Genomic DNA, 19814 nt, shown 5'->3' on the forward strand with positions numbered 1-19814 from the left:
AGGGGTGATATAAGTTGTAGCTATTGAAACGGTTAAGAGTTTTCACAGCTTTCTATTAGAAGAACAAGATATCAAATCTATAAACTTTTACATTAAAACAATTTAGACTTTAGTATAAAATATTTGGCCAGTAACACGATTAAACAAAATATCTGACTCCTCAAAAACCAAGAATTACCTATTAACATTTCAGACACATCAGGTATTATCTGATGGTTAATACAGGATATTTTTGAGGATTTTAAATATATCCAAAAATGTCTGCATAATGCATATTCTACACCCCATAAGCAAACTGCTATATGTACATATTTATAAATATATATAGTGTGATGCAGATTGGGTTTTTCAGTGTGCTAAACCTGTTTTACTGTGTAACAATGCATTATTTCAACTGATTGAATGAATATATCTGGCAACTTGTGTTATATTTTGTTTATCCGTAGTTATTTATTCATTATTTTGTAATCTTTTTCATTCTTATGTTAAATTTTTTTCTTTCAGAAAACCAATAATGTACTAAACCCCTTTACCATGGTTGCTGTGGTAATGTAGGGTTGGATGATGACCGCGCGTCGTCGCTGTCGAGCGTTTTGCGTGAGCCGTGACGTCACCGGACCACGCACATCCAACGCGTGTGCGTGGGAAATGTTTCCTGTGCGGGTCTGATAGAGCTAAACACGCGGAGGGAATTATGATATCAAATCACCTTCGCGCACTCATTTTAAAATAATCATCCTCGTGTTACTAAAATACATATTTTACAATAACCGCGTGAGAACAAACAGTCGCTTGAAAATCAGCATCGGACACAAAAAGGCCCAGGACTGAATCTCATCCATCCCAGCATGGACGGTACGTGCAACTTTCATTTACTTTCCTTCGTTTAATGAATCCATACACGTATTTACATTGCATTGAAGTCGTGTATATATTTCGAGAGCTTTTGATGTTGTATATCGTTATCAATGTTTCCTGGTTTAATGTTCAGGGAGCGATATGTTTTCATGTTGCATTTAACGTTAACCAGTCTCTGAATCGCATTTGCAGCTGATATGGAGATGATGTCCCACCTCTGTGTTGTTGTGTATGTGCATGTCATTAGATGGTCAGATGTTTGGCACAGGGCTGGGACTCAGTACACATCAGCAGCTCTCCTCCAAATCTATGCCATTTAGTGGATGTTTTTAAACGATTTACTAATCCTACACATAACAGATCATTGTTTAGGGAAGATATTTGTGTTAGTGGATAGGGACAGGCTTTAAATGTGGTCTTCCTGTTGGACATACAGTGTAAATGTCTCTTCGGTTTCAGGGGATGGAGATGGTCCGAGCCGCTGGTGTCTGTCCCAGGTCAAAGGTGCTGTCGATGATGACATAGCTGAAGGTAAGACACATTTTATTAAACTGTTTAGCAGGGTTAAAAACATTTTCCACGGAATAGCTTTGTTGCCCAAATAAATTGTAATACATTTGAATGAAATTAGTGTGTATACTTCCATTAACTTTGTTGTTGGTTAATTTCTTATACCAAGGCAGTAGTTATACTGCAGTGCTTTTATATGTACCAACCTTGTTTGTTATTTTTAGGTTTACTATGTTTTTTTTTATAAAATAGAAGTTGCTCTTTACAAGCATAAACTCTTTAAATGATGGTAAAAGTCTGTATCCAGTAAACATTAATGACTAAGCTGTGTAAGTTATTTGAAAAGATGAAAGACCTGTTTTGTGTTGTTGCTTTGATTTTATAATACATTGAAATAAATTAGTGGGCCTTTTGTTACACATGCATGAATTACGAGACAAAATATGTTTTATTAAATGATAAAAGGGGAAATTTGTGAATGTGTAAAGGATCTGTTCTTTGAGTCAGAACATGGCACTGCCCAGCACCACACTGCTGCCCGCCACATTAACACGAGAGAGAGATTGTCATTGTGAGGGAGTACAGGGGTGGGCCGGTTGGGTTTGTTGGATGGTACTGTGCGTACAGATGCCCGAGATGCCTGTAATGCCAGGCTCTGCGTGTGCCTGCCCACACGCACACACACAAGTCTTTTATTATCTCAAAAATATTCAGGGAAACAATATGGTCACATAGACGTCGTTTTCAATAATTCAGCATTGTGTGTGTGTCCAGCTGACATCATCTCTGCGGTGGAGTTCAATCATTCTGGAGAGCTGCTGGCCACTGGAGACCGGGGTGGGAGAATAGTGATCTTCCAGCAAGAACAAGAGGTTTGACCACAACTAGACCAGCCTTCATTTCCATAAAACGCTACAAAAATGTACATTTACATTTGTGAGCCGTGCTGGCAAAATGAGTTATTTATATTTTCACATACTTTAAAACACACACACGGATTGTAGGCAACAGTTTACTTCCTTGGATTGGTGATGTAGACAAGACCGACATTATCATAATTCCTCCCGCTTCGGACTCACAACCTGTAAATTAATTCCTGTTAGCATTGCATTGTGAGCGAATCTTTCAAACATGATAAGGAGCGTCATTATTTCCAGCTGATGTCAGAGGTATTCAGGCCAATCACAACGTACAGATTAGCTGGCCAATCAGGGGGACGGTGCTTTTCACATCGAGGAGTTTTGTACAAAATCAATGCATTTGAGAAAGGCAGGGATATCTGGAGCTACAAAAATTTACTGTATGTGGAAAATAATGTTTTTTTTTAAACCATAAACCATGCGAACACATTGTATTATACCAATTACACAAAATAACGTTGTTTTAGCAATGAAATAGGTGCACTTTAAGATCTACTGTAATGTAAGGATCTAATATAATGTTAAACATCAGATATTTTTCCCAACAATTAACCAAACATTCACTTAAGACATAACAGATTATATCTACTCGAAATTCTTGTCAAAACAGATATTTTTAAAACTATAATTCTGTATATATCGAGGGCGTGCACTTGCGTGTCTGTGCATGCTTGGATTTGTCATTCAGCTTAATAACTCTTTTAACATCAAGCAAGTCCTGCAGTCTATTTTCTGATTCCTGCATGTTATGAAACCAAAACCAAACTGTCAAACGTGCATGTGGATGGACACTCATCTTTGTATTAGATAGATTTGTATCGTTTAAGCATTTAGCATGGTACACCTCTCAGAAAACGTACAAATAAAAATCATTTTAGATGTTTAATGACTATTTTGAGCATTGGGATCGCAAGACGAGGGTCTTAAAGGCGGGGTGCATGATCTCTGAAAGGTAATGTTGATATTTGAAATCACCTAAACAAACACGTCCCTACCCCAATAGAATCTGGACCTTCTTTTGATAGACCCGCCCCACACATACGCAACCCAGGCAAGGATGACGGTTAGTAGACACGACCCTTACTGCTGATTGGCTACAAGTGTGTTTTGATAGTCAGCCCGACTCCCTTTTCCAAAGTGTTTTTTAAAAAATCATCCACCCTGCCTTTAATGTACTCATGAAACCTCAATTTCGACCAAGATCGACATTTGTACTCTTTTCCCTCTAGCTCAGAATTAGACAATGTGCATTCTGACTCATTTTGCCAGCATGGGTCACATTTATGCATTCGACCGATGTATCCAAAGCTGACAATGATAATGTTGCATTGCTTTACATGATACATTTGTATCCTAGATTTTTTTATTTAACTATGCAGACATTCTGCACAAGTAGTAGCATGTTTAACAGGTCATGTGACATGTCTTTTTTTTCAGAGTAAGAACCTTCCGCAGTGTCGTGCGGAGTATAACGTCTACAGCACGTTCCAGAGTCACGAGCCCGAATTCGACTATCTGAAGAGTCTGGAAATCGAGGAGAAGATCAATAAGATCCGCTGGCTTCCCCAAAAAAATGCTGCCCATTTTCTGTTGTCAACGAATGGTGAGCTGATGGATACAATGTAGGGCTGTAGGCAACCAAAGAAATGCTTATTCGACCAAAGTCCTGTCCTGAGCATTGATTAGTCGAATAAAAATAAAAAAAGACGCAATGTTTTGTATTTTGATTGAACATTTTTAAACAATTGTCATAGAGAATTTATAAAACAACAACGAAAAAACATCAATAATAATACATAAAACTATAATAATAATACAATTCTTTGAAAATGAAGTGATTTTTTTTTTTTACTGCAAAGTGAGGAGCTCTGTACTAGGTCTATAGTGACAGTCACAATCGCACACCTGACCACACCCGCATGCTACAAAAAATATAACTGCTAAAACTGCCAAATAATGAAAACTCCTAAAAGCTCTCGTTTATACAGGTCTTTAATTTGAAGCTATGGGTTGACTTTTGTCCAGCCGATCTAGGCATTTTAAAACAAACACACACAAAAATAGCCTAAAACAATCCTAATAATAATAGGCTGTATAGCAGGATGGCCTATAGGTTTTTTTTTTTTCGTTTTGTTACATTATTTAGGCTATTTTCAAATGCATCAACTGTACAGATAAAAACAAAAACATAAGTCCAGCAAACGCCGAATCGGAGGACAAATGGCTCTTTAGTTTCTAAATGGTTTGGGTACAAGGTGATCATGTTGAAAAAAAAGACGTTTGTCTAGCGTTAGAAGCTCATATGAAACATTGCCGCAGCTCATTTAAGAAAATGACAACTGCGAAGAGACTCCCCTTTAGTTTGAGGTAGTGCTACAATAAAGAAAGAAGATAATCATCATCACCGTATCTGTTAACACTGAAATGTAGATGTAATATATTTCCAAATCTAAGCCCGTCGTTTGCGGAATGTTGCCGAATAGACGGCAACACAATAAAACTAATGGATAAAACGGGCACCTTAAGAATGCGTAAAAAGACGCAGCGGCCAAGGCGGGTCTAACTCACTGTGTGTGAGAAAGCTCTTGTCATCTTCTTGAACGAATGCAGCAAAGATATTTAATGCTAATGTATGAGGCATATAGGCATACGCGGAGTTTTATTAATTTATGATGAGGTGCGTTCTAGTTAACAATGCAATGAAAGTTATATTGCGCGGTTATTATATTGTCTGCTATATTTGCTTTTTATTTATTAAATACATGCAGTTGGTTGCTGAAACATTTATTAAAATTAAGAAACAATTTATACAAAACGAAATTCACTATAAAGAAATGCTTTCTATAAAGCACAACTTAATTAAGTGGTAAAAATAATTTTACAATTTTACAAAAACAAAACTTAATCTGCAATTTACTTATAGCCTAAAATATGTAAATGTTAATCATTTGGAACACAATCAGGAGAGACTTTCATTTTAATTATTTTACTGCTCCAATGGGTTAATAAAGGTCTTATGCGGGTAGTCATATTTTTGTGACGACTACCAGACCCCAACTGTGGGTTCACACCAGATGTGATTTCAACAATTTGCGAGAGCAGATTACATACAAAGTCCATGCAGAGACGCAATTAGACGCATCCTCGTGTGGGGCGATGCCAATGACGCGATGTGAGCGGCGAAGACACGCTATTCGCTTCAAACGCGTCTTCGCCTAAGTTGGAAATATTCAACTTGAGCGAAAAATTAGCATGACTCGAAGTTAAATCCAGAGTAATCTAAAGCATTTGGTGTGTATGTAGCATAACAATATGATTATAACTCTGCATGTATGAATGTTAAACAAGCTGCTGTTGACTTTGGTGTTTTTTCAGGAAAAACATTTTATGTTACTATGGCTTTGAAAGTTACAATGTAGAAGTCAAAACAGTTGAATGTGATGAACTACACCTGTATGGAAGATGAAGATTACTAAATGTTTCATTGTACTTCCTGCATGCAGATAAAACCATCAAGCTTTGGAAGATCAGTGAGAGAGACAAGAGACCTGAGGGGTATAATCTGAAAGAAGAAGACGGACGTTACCGTCATCCATCTTCTCTGACGACGTTACGGGTGTGTGCAGACTCATTCACAGTCTTATTACACAATCTTAAAGGCTTTATTTACACCTGGTGCGTTTGGGTCAACTGGATCACAAGTGGACGAGAGAGACGCGTTCCCATTCACACCTGGTGTTTTAATCCAGGCTGCTTCTGTCCTGATTACTTTGAGGGGATGGTCTCTAAAGCATGTGCGGGAGAAATGCACATCATATGTGGGTATACACCACAAAAGCAATCCGATCGAATGCGTTTTCGACTACCCCCGAATGTGGTCGAAAGTGTAGGAGCTCATGCCTGTATTTAGTGTCGTCCACTTTTGATCTGATCGACCATAATCTTAATACCAGGTGTAATCACAATCTTATTTATACGCTTGCTTTTATAAACATGATGGTTTACCCTTCACAGGTTCCTGTATTCCAGCCTATGGATCTGATGGTTGAAGCGAGTCCACGACGGGTGTACGCCAACGCTCACACGTACCACATCAACTCCATCTCGGTCAACAGCGACCATGAGACCTATCTCTCTGCCGACGATCTCCGGATCAATCTATGGCACCTGGACTTCACCGACCGCAGCTTTAGTATCCTATTTGTCCACGTGTCATGCTAATAACAGGAATTACTGTGTGTCATTTACTAATAATTGCGTACGTTTTTCATATTTAAACTTCTCACGAAAACGTTCCACCTAATTCACAACTTGGCGTATGCACATTAAAATTAATTATACTAGTTTTTACGTTAGTGAATATGGAGTGTCCTACATGAGCAGCCGCGTGCACAAGTTTTTTTTTTGGACTTCTCATTACATTTACATCACGTTTACATTAGGCATTAAGCAGATGCTTTCATATAGGGATTTAAAAAGTGAGGAAGGAAAGCGTGAAGATTTGTCATTACACGCATCATCTTTATATGTGTAGAAAAAATAAATGTATATAATAATATACAGTAGATCATGCATAATAATATATAATACAGAAAATATAATAATGTTTAATATAATCATGTTAATTTTATATATAAACATTATAATTACAGCCTAGTATTTTATTATAGCGTACGAGTGGTTTTAGGTTTTCTTGAATTTTTGCGTACATTTAGAAGAAAGTTTGATTTGTTCGTGAAAACATCCGCACGCACATATTTGTGCATACACATGCTTAGTGAATGAGACCCAATGTCTTTCGTTATCCAAGTAATCGTATTGTTTAAGTATGCATTGCCCACTGACATTTTTATGTGTATTGCGAACAAAACAGCAAGTGCTTTTCCTTAATGCCAAGCTCTGATTGACTAACTTTACACAATTTCACATTTATTTATATAGCATTTATGCTGTACTTATCGCTTCTTATAGTTTCTTTTTTGATGTGATATAACTTAAAGCAACACGATGTAGTTTCCATGTAAAAATGACTTACAGCTCCCCCATGTGGTTGAAAAGCGCAACAGTGCCTGGTATCAGACACTCTTCTGCAGGCAGGGGGAGGGGCGGGGCTGTGTGCTCTACCCTCCACTGCCACTTTCAGAGTGTGCTTGTAGCAGCTAGGAGGTTGCTCAGGTTGCAGCAACAGTATAATTTGTCCAGTTAAAAGTTGTTCTATCACTTAAATAATTTTAGAGACATTATTTAAAGGTAAAAAAACTACATAGTGTTGCTTTAAAGACAACGTTAAGTGATGCATAATTTTTATGCTTGGCTGAATAGTCTTTAATCTAGATTTAAACTGGGAAAGTGTCCAGAGTTTAGGTGTAATGTGGTGTTCCAGTAGAGCGTTGCATTAGCAGCGGGTTCGATCCAAGGGAACACGCGTAGTGATTAAATGTGTATTACTTTGTAATGCACTGTAAGTTGCATCGGACAAAAGCGTCTTGTGCAAATGCATAAAGGTGCAAAAATGCTCTACCTCCTTTGTTGGAGTTTGTTATCCTAGATGCTACAAAATGTCCAATGTTTTGCAAGCGTGATGGATTGTAGTGCAATATAAGATCGCACTACAATATAAGGCCTTATACTGTATGTAAATCTCTTCGATACAGGACTTAATAGGTAACCAGATGATTATATTGGGGTTATATGCTATTTCAGACGGTCAGAGTACAAAGGTTTTTATGAGTCCCATCCTGCTACGCTGAGAGCAATGCTGCTACTTCATCAGTACAGTATATACTGCACATTCCCACTTTGATTTCAGACATCTCTTCCTGTTTAAAGGCACACTGATTCTCATTTTATGTGAATGAGCTTTAAATGTGCAGCTCTTTCAATTAAGTTTTTCAATTTAAGTGCACCTATTAGGCAAAATGTCCAAAAAATTTGGACATAAATGTGTGTTGGCACTGCGTGAACACAACCACCCTACAAAGAAAAAAATCCACCCTCTCCTTTTATAATCCACATTAAACCAAAGCAGTCTCTTTAGACATGCCGTTTTGATTCTCTTGTTAATGTGATGTCACACTGATGAAGCCCCACCCATGGCCACTGACAGACAGACTTGCCTTACTGTAGTCTTGTACTATATGCTCAATAGTGAAATACTATCGTCTCCAACTGTGTCTTGACAAGAATCTGATCTATTTTAATTGATAGCGCTCACTGTCTCTGGAGCTTTAACTCATTTGCATTTAAAGGTACAGACACACAATTTTTTTGCTGTCACCCAAATAGTTGCATTTTGGACATGCTATAATAAATGATCTATGGGGTATTTTGAGCGGAAACTTCACAGACACATTCTGGGCACACCTGTGACTTATATTACATCTTGTAAAGTGGGCATAATAGGTGCCATTTTAATAAAATGTAAATTTCTTACTTGCATTTGAACCGTTGTTTACTTCTTAACCACTGACCGCTCTCAGACATCGTTGATATCAAGCCAGCTAACATGGAGGAGCTGACGGAGGTGATCACAGCGTCAGAGTTTCATCCTCTCCAGTGTAACACGTTTGTGTATGGCAGCAGTAAAGGCTCAGTACGGCTGTGTGACATGAGGGCGTCTGCTCTGTGTGACCAACACTCCAAATGTAAGTGTCATTATCCATTTATTACCTTCTCATGTCTTAAAGTTTCTTACAAACATGAAATCAACAGTTGTGTGGTCTCAAACTATGCCGACCGCAGCTTCTACAAAAGTTTTAAATACTATTTCTGTAGAAAAATCATCTTATTCTTTGAGGATCTTTTTGGCAGTGTTGCATTATCTTGCATTTCTCACGTTTGTTCTTGTAGTGTTTGAGGAACCTGAGGACCCCAGCACACGGTCCTTCTTCTCTGAAATCATCTCATCCATCTCAGATGTCAAGTTCAGTCACAATGGGCGTTACATGATGACCAGAGACTATCTGACGCTGAAGATCTGGGACCTTCATATGGAGAGCCAACCTGTGGAAACACACCAGGTACAGTATGATGGCACCTGTTACATTACTGTGGGATTTTTGTTGTTTGCAACAAAAAAATGTACACTGGACATTTTAAAGAGAAATATGATGCACTAACCACTAGGTGGCACCTGGAATCCAATTCTTCTTTATACTCAAGTGCAGGGGTTTTCAAACTGGGGTCTGGGGATGCCCAGGGGTCACCCAGAAGGTTTCGGAGAGTTCCCTTGAAATTTAAATTTTTATGAGAAAAGTCTATGTGTAGCCAATTATTTAAATTTGTAAACAATTTGCTGTCTTTATAATATCACAGTTACTATTCATCATACACAGTTTAAATGTTTCTTTATAAAAAAAGTGGATATATATTTTAGTCCCCTGTTGTGCATTTAAAAAGAATAAGATGCCGTTTTGAATGTTAAAGAGACGATGATGATATATCTGCAACACATTTGTCTTTTGTAACTTAGTCTATATGTTTTTAAGTGAGAAAGAAAAATAATGGCTGTATATTTATAAAATAATTAATACAAAACACATCCTTATTGTGAACAGAAGTACGTCACTTGCTGAAGCAGGCATACAAGATTATTATATGATTTTAATTGCCAATTGAGTAGATGTAATAATAAAACATGCATGATTTGTAATATTCCTAAAGTTGAGGAGATTGTTTGTGTGACACTATTTTGTGTCTCTCCACAGGTCCACGGTTATCTTCGAGGTAAACTGTGCTCACTGTATGAGAACGACTGTATCTTTGATAAGTTTGAATGCTGCTGGAGGGGTGACGACAGGTGAGATGATGTTTTATAGATGTGACTTATGATCAGTGTTGCTATGAGGATCATTATGAGGTGAACTAAGCATGTTAATAAGCTTCAACACATTTTGATAATGTTCTGCTCGGCGTGATAAAAGCACTGTGCTGGATGACAGGGATGCTTTTCATGGCTGTATCATTGTGACCCAAAGGGGTCTTATACTTTTATCTTTATACTGCTGACATATAAACCCTATTCGTACAGACATCTATTCAGCCTGCTGTTCTGTCTGCTATTGTTTAGTTGAATAACTTGCCTTTCCAGATTAAATGTCTGTCTTCAACTTGGATTTTGTGAAATCATTTTCTAAATAAAAGCGACGTATGGTCCTATGTGACTATCGAAATTAAGGCACAACCTCGAACTTCGAATAAAAAAATGGCATCGTCGATGCTGCCACGCCCCCATGTCACGTCAGGTCAGCTTGCCAAGCGGGGAAAAAAAAACTCTCAGAGATTTATATTTTAAACACAAGGGATATATAGAGTGCCGAAGTCATGATGTCACTTTGTAGGCCAACCCGGAAGTTAGCGGCGCATGGGTTCCCTCGATCGAAAAGCCATTCATTTTTCCCATAGACTTTTGGAAAATCGCAAAAAATAAGATCTGTGTTCAACAAAGAGTTATGAACCTTACACGTTTTGTCTATCAAGATAATCTTTATAAGTTAAACGAAAATGTATACATTTTGAAGCCTAAATAAAGCCGTCAGATATAAAATGCTAACGGTATGCTATAAACGGACTACAGCGCACCGGTCGCGGATCAACGTCATCATCAAGCTTCCTCAAACTTTATTTAAAAAACACGCTCGCTCATTATGATCTGCGCTGTTTATGGACACTTATCCACTTTTTCATGAGAAATATTGCCCATTCGTTATTTCCAAAAATGTTAGATATTTTGTTTACGCGTGCCTCTTTGAGATTTTTTGTTAATGTTTTATTTATTTCTTAGTTTATTATTTCGTTAGTTTATATAAACCTTAATATTATTTTCTTTGTGATTAAGGTTATTATGCATGATCATTGTGCCCCAAATAAACTTTAAAGATTATCTTTCACTGTATTATGTTCGATTGTATGTTTGCATACCATTTGCTAATTCGCCAGAAAAAAAAAACATCTCAGAAGCCCTAGCTATTGCCGTATCAATTTCCAATCTTATGTACTTTTTAGGGATGCTCCGATCGATCGGCCGTCGATCGGTATCGGCCGATAATGGCATTAAATGACTCGATCGGTGCTCGCTAAATCTGCCGATCTCATAAACCGATCTTTCTGTTTACTTTTGTCATCAAAAGAATCCTGAATGCGGGTGCAATTAAAGACATTTTTACGTAGCGCGAGCATTTTTACAATCCGTTGCTCACGTGCGACGTGGAGATTTGTATGTCTCTCTTTGCCTTTACAGAGATATGCGTATTTTCTATGAGGATCGCGCTCCGGTAAACAGCGCGAGGCGTCTTCACATCCCCATCAAACAGCGTATACAACACATATCTATCACGGACAATTGCATCCTCATGCCAAAAGTTTCTTATTTGCATGCGTCTTAAAGTTTTGAGCGTTTAAACTTTTATTTTCCTCACAGCTGCTTCTCTGTGTTCAGCCGCCGCCCACACACACAGCAGCCTGTCATCAGTGCACGTGAACAGAGCGATCTCTCTCTCACGTCTTAAAGCTGCAGTAACATAATTCATCTCTCAATAAAATCACTCTCTGCTCTTGACTAAAGAATTTTTATACTTCATACGAATGCGTGTATATTTAATTAATACAGTAAAGTCTGTGAAGTGTTTTATTTTCAGTACTTTTAGGAGACATAAGCCTTTTTAAAGCCATATTACATTTCTCTTTGCAGAATAAATATTTGTTGTGCTTATTTATTTGAGTCTCTATTAAAACAATAATATACCTAATTACTGCAAGTAATATAACAAAGGCAACATCCGTGGTATTATTTTATTTAGAAAGATTGTAACAGTTTCAGTCATCAAAGAGCTTGCATATCAGCTTTAAAAAAAAATCGGTATCGGAATTGGTATCGGCCGATCACGAAGATTACAAATTGGTGATCGGTATCGGCTGCAAAAATCCTGATCGGAGCATCCCTAGTACTTTTTCTTACTTTGACGATAGAAAACCATAAATAGAGGAGAGAGAACCACTATAAATCTGGACATAACAATGCAGCTTAGATGCTGGTTTACTTACCGGTATTGTAAGGGCCAGCATGAGGGACAAGGTTTATCAAGTCTCATTAAGTAAAACTATGGAGAGATAGAGGAGTTAAATAAAGTGTTCTATGTATTTATAAGATAACTATACAATCTCTGAACAAACAGAACACAGTTAAATTCCAAACATTTAATATAATAGTTATATATAATTATATATGTTGAATTTAAAGAGAATTGTCCAATAGCATCAATGCTTAAATACAATATATTATAATTAAACCATACATGTTCCCTAAATAAACCATATATACTAATTTTGTTCACATTTTCTATATATTTTTACCTGGTAATCCACAAGCCCCAATGTAAGAGCCTGTGTAGTAAATTTTATCTCACATTACTGTGAGCTGACTGGTGTATAGTTACAATAGTTTAACATTTAATTTTTGGTATTTGTTAGACAAGTGACTTACAGTGCATTCAAGCTATATATATCAGCGTGTTCTCTGGGAATTAAACAAAAGTTAACAAAATGCTCCAATCACGGATCCACAGAAACATTGCAGCAAGTTTTGTAGTTAACATCTTTATTTTCATAAAATAAGTAAATTGAAAACAAACTATATACTATATAATTCACATAACAAGTCTCTACAGGGAAAGAAGGTATTTTTGCAACACAATGTGAATGCCCACATTTAAAATGCAATTGTGTATAATTGTGGCGAATTTTAATCAAGGTCCTCAAGGATGATTTCTTTGGGTCTCCTCCATCCAGCAAAGTACGTAATGGAATCCTCAAAATGAGCAACATATTCACACACAGCACTGAAAGTATCCCTATCTGGCAATTCTGTCTCCATTCGAATCACACTTTCACTCATCTGAAAGGCTGAATACCTGTCATGACAGTTACTCGTTTGCCTTTGGAGTTAGTCTTTGAGAAGCTGAATCTCTGTTATGGAATGCTCTAATTCAATCTCAAGCTGGATGATTCTTCTTCGTCCAGACTGCAGCTCTTCTTTAGTTGTGCTTTTATTTGGTTGTTCCTCAGAATTGATAGTGAGGGTTTGATCAGCCGGAGATGGTTCATCATCTTTGTCAGCCATAAATTGTAGCCATTTCCTCCTCTTTATAAATTGGTGGTGGAACATTTTTAGGCACATCAGACCTATCCTGTCTCAGGGAGTATGAATGATCTTCCAAAATTTGTCCAGTGGGAACATCATTTGTGGATATAAACAAAACGGGGACATTTTATCCCCTGCAGGAAAATGACAGCTGCAGATGCGAGAATGGACACTGGGCATCCGGTCAGCTCGTCTAAGGATAAATTCAAAATAAGCAGTGTTAGTTTTATGGAAGTTACACCTTTACAAATTAAAATTACAAAGATCATACTTTACTATTAAAATAACAAAGATTAATATCATTGTTATCTAATGCCTAACTAGTGCTGTTTACAAATAACTACAATCATTATTATTAGTGGGTAAAGCAAAGTTGAATAAAAGTCAATAAACCAGGTATTATTTTGAATATTTTAATTAAACACATTTCTCAAAGTAACGTTAGCCTTTAATAAAACTGCAGCGGATCTAATCTATTAAACCACAAAGTAAACAAGCTTTAAGATATTTTAAGAGAAAGACACAGGTAAGTTATTTTAGCTGTTGATTTTGTAATGAAAAACGTTTATTCTTGCTAACTTAGCCTTTTTAATTCCATCTGACCGTCAAAGTATCATATCATTCGCGTGTTGAGCAATATGCACCATTAAAGTTTGGTCGTGCTTGGCCACATTAAGGCAGTAAATACGGTGTTCACATGGAAATCATCGTTGTGCTTACCTTACGGCACGAACAGTCTCCGCTGGGGAACATCGGACGGTAAACGAGCATCTTTCATCGACGACTTGTGGTTGCATCTCCGGACAAAACAAAACATGTCAAACTACAGTCTCTCCACAGTGCAACAATATTTGGAAAAACTACAATTTGAAAAGACTAAATATATAACGTTATGTATATTAACTGAAAGGTAAACTTCTGAGAACGTGAGGCTGAAAGGCTAGTGACAGATTTCCTGTCATGATGACGTCTAAACTCTCCGCCAAGGATGTAGTCCCTATTAGCAACTTGTTAGCAACCACCGTTTTTAAGGCATAATAAAGTTTAAAAAAATCACAAGCAGATTATAACTGGTGTATTTTATGTCATAGAACAAAACGTGAAAATATTTAGAGGTTTTGTTAACCACAGACCTTATTTCAGGCGATTTAGCAAAAACCCATTCAAAAAACCCATAGACTTCAGGGCGAGGGAACCCGTAGTGCTAAAATGCTAACTCACTTCCGCGTTTTAGCCTACAAAGTGACGCCATTACTTCGGCACTCTTTTGCTACAACGCCTTAAAATGCATATCATAAACAGGATTACTAACTAGTGCTTTGACTTCGGACAGAGCGCAGCTCTCTGCACGTGCGCGAGAGTGGCGCCAAGATGCAGCGGGTAATATTTTAAACAAAAGGGATAGTTTGCCTCAGCTCGCATGAAACGCATAAAACTGAACAAATACGTAAGGATTACTACTTTAGTTTGTTTAGACTTGGGACAGATGCGAGTGCATGTGAGAGAGAGAAAAGCGCAGATGCTCATAACGCGGTGGATTTATTTCAGATGCTTGGAGTCCAAGACGCGCACATTAAGTCCAGGTGCGTGCAAGAAGGAATCCTTTCTCTCCAAGCTCTCTCGCGTAAAGTTAAGCCCACAACCATGCGAGGAAAAGCACGCAATGTGCATGTTAATGTGAAACTATAATAGTAATAAATAATAATGGCATAGCATTTTTTGTCTTTCAAAAAAAAAGTAAAAATCGAGAATTGAATCGAATCGTGACCTTAGAATCGAAAATGTGATCGAATCGAGGATTTGGAGAATCGTGACACCCCTATTATTTCGTCTTAATGACGCATTTTTGAATGATGCGGTTTATACTCCGGTGCGGCTTATAGTCCGGAAAGTACGGTAGTAGGTAGTGATGGAAATTTTCGTTCATTTAGGTGACTCGTTCATTTTCAGTTCGTTCACCAAAATGATTCGTTCAGACTCGTTCACTGATTCGTTCAGTGACCATTTATGAATGACTTTTTGCAAAAACTCATTAGTTTTTAATAAAGCTCAAATTGTGAAATACTAAGCATAATTTTATCAAGTTACCGAATATATTAAGACACACGTACATTCATAGTACATCTAATCTGGATTTGTTGTAAATACAGACTCCCGTGCATGCCTCCTCTGGTTCAGTCAGTCATCAGATCCTCGTTCACGAATCATATAATTTCGGTCATGTCGTTCAAGACTTCGTTCAGACGCAGATGACTGATTTAAGTTCGGTGAAAGGGTGGATTAAACTATATAGACATATAAAACTATATTAAACAGAAATACCAATTTTTTTCAACAGTAATTACCTTGCTTATCATTTGTATTAAGGTAAATAGTCCGCCTAAACATGGTTACTATAACTTTATTAAAATAAAACCACATGATTCTTTCACAAGATTGTTTACGTTGCACTCGCTATCTATACGATCTCTCTCATTCATTAGGTTGTAACCTGTACCAGTCATTCAGTTTGTTTAAGAACGCGATCTCTCTATCTCTCTCTCGTTCGTTCAGACTCAAAACAGCGGCTCGGTCAGTGAAGGGCGTATTCATTCAGTACGTTGAGCCAATCATATGCTCGGCCACAGCTTATACTCGATTGCCATTGGCTCGTAGTTTTGTCACTCTTTGAAGGCGGAAAGAAAGCCGTGCATCATTTGTCCGTGCTCCTCAAGAAGGGAGGGAAATTTCAGTGAACGAGAAATATGAGTCAATGGATGGCGTGAACGAGAACGATTCGTTCACATAAAAGATTCGTTCAAAAAGAACGATTCGTTCACGAACGTAACATCACTAGTAGTAGGGCTGCATGTTTTGTAATGTGACTACTGCGGATGCACATATAGTGATGTTTATGTTGAAGTAATGTATTGTGCGGCCCTAATATTAACTCCAACTAATTATACAGAGCTTTCTTACAGAGACAGACACTCCACTTTTTTGAAAATATGCTTATTTTCCAGTTTCCCTAGAGCAGGGGTCTCCAACCTTTTTTCATTGGAGAGCTACTTTCTAAAAAATAAAAGTGGTCGAGAGCTACTTGTGTCACGTTATACCTAAATTAGTGAGTTAATAGACACCGGTCTTTTAACTCACTGTGATTTGAACTCTTTTTTTTTTTTAAGTTGCCAGCCAGTGCCAGCATTTTTTCCTACTTTTCACAAAATTGTAATTCCTTCCAGAAAATGCTTTTCTTTAAACATAAACATAAGATACATCAAATAAAAGAACAGATCCTTTTAAACAACAACAACAAAAACTTTCCTGTTGTCTTTATTTATACTTTTTATTACCTCTTATACGGGTAGGATTTGTCCAAAAATACCACATTTTGAATAAAAAAATAAATTATTAAAGATCAGATATAGAAAGATGATCCAAACATAGAGTATTTACTGATTTGGATTCATAATAGGGATGTGCATGTATGTCACACGTTTGGCTCTCTGGTATCTCTTGACATTTGATGTTTAAATATGAGATGATAACCCATTGAACTTGTGACGACGACTTTATTTTCATTTTATCAAAAATGAATCCGAAAATGACAGCATCCATTTTTACCATAGTAACTCGAGATGTGCGCGGATCGTCCGGTTTCTGCGGCGCGGGCTTCACAGCGTTGCGCGGATCGTCCGGTTGCCGCGGCGCGGGCTTCACAGCGTTGCGCGGATCGTCCGGTTGCCGCGGCGCGGGCTTCACAGCGTTGCGCGGATCGTCCGGTTGCCGCACTGCGGGCTTCACAGCGTTGCGCGGATCGTCCGGTTGCCGCGGCGCGGGCTTCACAGCGTTGCGCGGATCGTCCGGTTGCCGCGGCGCGGGCTTCACAGCGTTGCGCGGATCGTCCGGTTGCCGCACTGCGGGCTTCACAGCGTTGCGCGGATCGTCCGGTTGCCGCGGCGCGGGCTTCACAGCGTTGCGCAGATCGTCCGCTTGCCGCGGCGCGGGCTTCACAGCGTTGCGCGGATCGTCCGGTTGCCGCACTGCGGGCTTCACAGCGTTGTGCGGATCGTCCGGTTGCCGCGCCGCGGGCTTCACAGCGTTGCGCGGCTGCGCGATCTTATTTGTTTGTTTTTGAATCATACATGTTAAATTACTGATGTCATATGATACGCCGGTCTACACAGCTCAACGCAACGTCAAACACGTACCCAGTCTTTACCACCACAGGCGCTTGTAACACTAACCAGACATCCAAATGCGCCATAACCACAGAAAATAAAAAATAAATAAATAAACCCACGAGAACGACGTGTTGGAAACCCCTGCCCTAGAGTCACATTTGATTTTTACAGTTTTGGAATCCATTCAGCTGATCTCCAGGTCTGGTGCTACCACTTTTAGCATAGCTTAGCATAATCCATTGAATCTGATTAGACCATTAGCATCGCGCTAAAGAATATCCAAAGAGTTTCGATATTTAAAACTTAACTCTTCTGTAGTTACATCGTGTACTAAGACTGACGGAAAATTAATATTTGCGTTTTTCTAGGCCGATATGTCTAGGAAATATACTCTCAATCTGGCATAATAATCAAGGACTTTGCTGCCGTAACATGGCTGCAGGAGGCGTAGTGATATTACGCAGCGCCTGAAAATAGTCCCCTGCTATTGAAAGTAACCAAGGGGACTATTTTCGGCAGTGCGTAATATCACTACGCCTGCTGCAGCCATGTTACGGCAGCAAAGTCCTTGATTATTACGCCAGAATGAGAGTATAGTTCCTTGCGATATTGGCCTAGAAAATCGCCGGTATGGTACATATGATGTAACTACAGAAGAGTCAAGTTTAAATAGGAAAAATATCAAAACTCTTTGGTTATTTTTTAGCACAATGCTAATGGTCTAATCAGATTCAATGGATTATGCTAAGCTATGCAAAAAGTGGTAGTGCCAGACCCGGAGATCAGCTGAATGGATTCCAAAAAAGTAAAAAGCAAATGAGCATATTTTCAACAAAAAAAGTGGAGTGTCCCTTTTAAGACTGACAAACCAGTTCATTTCTAACATGCAATCTCCTCTCTGTTACAGTGAGGTAATGACAGGCTCCTATAACAACTTCTTCCGGATGTTTAATCGCGACACCCAACGGGATGGGACCCTGGAAGCCTCCTGGGAAAATTGCTCCCCAGGCTGCCCGGTCAAGACCTGGCGGGTGTGCGCGGGAAGCAGGCGTAAGAGGAACGAGATCGGAGTGGACTGCCTGGACTTCAGCAGAAAGATCCTCTACACCTCCTGGCATCCTCAGGATAACATTGTTGCCTTGGCAACAGTCAATAACCTTTATGTATTCCAGGAGAAACTGAATCAGGAATTTTAATCTGGTTAAGGAGTTAGACAGGATTCGTTCTAAACTAGTATCCATGCACAAACTCTCCGGAAAATCATATTAACCTCTGTAGTCTGGGAAAACCTTTTTGGATTATTATGTACGTTGAAACACTGTCGACTGAAAGAAGGGGTTTGTTTCTTTTTGTTTGTTTTTGTTGAGCTGTCATGTTTAGTTTTAAACGTCAAGTCATCAGATTCATTGCAGACACGTGACCCGCAGAATCTAGTTCAGAAAGTTTGCATAATCATGACACTGAATCAATTGTACGAAACCTTAAAATTCTCATGCACTAATCGCCCCTTGAAAGTTCCTCTCTTTTGAACTCAGGCCTTGTGTGCCAGTAACTCAGTTTAATGCCTGAGATTCGTCCTCAAGTGCAATTGACTTGACGCAGGGTTCCTGAATAACTACATTGTTTCTGATTAAATCCATTATGGGTAGACCAATTGTGGCATTATTTTATGCAATATCTTAATCTTGGTCAAATAGAGACTTGGTAATTGGTCTCTTACTGTTTTATAGGGAGACGCAAATGTTTTAAGACCTAAGTACGTACATATTTGTGCAGATGTGCATGTTTTATAACGTCTTATGATTTTGGCATCTTGTGTGTGATTTCTTTGCAGCCTTTTAATATGAAATGGGTCCTGTGAGAAGAGAATGCTCTAGATATTTTTATATGAAATATTGTCCTAAACAGTATTTAGTGTGTTTCACGCAGTCATGTTACTGTCTATGAGCTGTTGATTGATGCAGAATGATTCTGTATAATTGAGTGTTTACACGGAGATCAGGCCTGCTGTATATGAACAAACGCTGATGTATGTTTCATTTTGTCCTAATAGTTGTAAAACCCAAATGTAAAATAAAACTTAATTTTAAGACTGAAAATTCATCTTGTTGAATGCATTTTTAGTTAGTGAGGTAAAATTGCTAAATATTATAACGTTAGTGTTTTTAAACACTGTATACTTACAGTATTTTCTGCAGTTTTTTATTTGCTTCATGTAATGCAACA

At 38.3% G+C, this 19814-nt stretch overlaps 1 protein-coding gene across 1 annotated transcript; it reads left to right on the forward strand.

Moving 5' to 3' along the window:
* The first annotated feature begins 594 nt into the window (after positions 1 to 594).
* On the forward strand, positions 595 to 19681 carry ppp2r2aa (protein phosphatase 2, regulatory subunit B, alpha a). The gene is made up of 10 exons (XM_065248236.1): positions 595 to 855; positions 1318 to 1389; positions 2143 to 2240; positions 3726 to 3891; positions 5792 to 5904; positions 6303 to 6480; positions 8768 to 8932; positions 9138 to 9307; positions 9995 to 10086; positions 18496 to 19681. The coding sequence occupies exons 1-10, from the start codon at positions 849 to 851 to the stop codon at positions 18782 to 18784; spliced, it is 1350 nt and encodes a 449-aa protein (XP_065104308.1). The 5' UTR covers positions 595 to 848; the 3' UTR covers positions 18785 to 19681.
* The last annotated feature ends 133 nt before the right edge of the window (positions 19682 to 19814 follow it).

Source organism: Paramisgurnus dabryanus, chromosome 11 (genome assembly GCF_030506205.2).
Source record: "Paramisgurnus dabryanus chromosome 11, PD_genome_1.1, whole genome shotgun sequence".
Classification (NCBI taxonomy): domain Eukaryota; kingdom Metazoa; phylum Chordata; class Actinopteri; order Cypriniformes; family Cobitidae; genus Paramisgurnus; species Paramisgurnus dabryanus.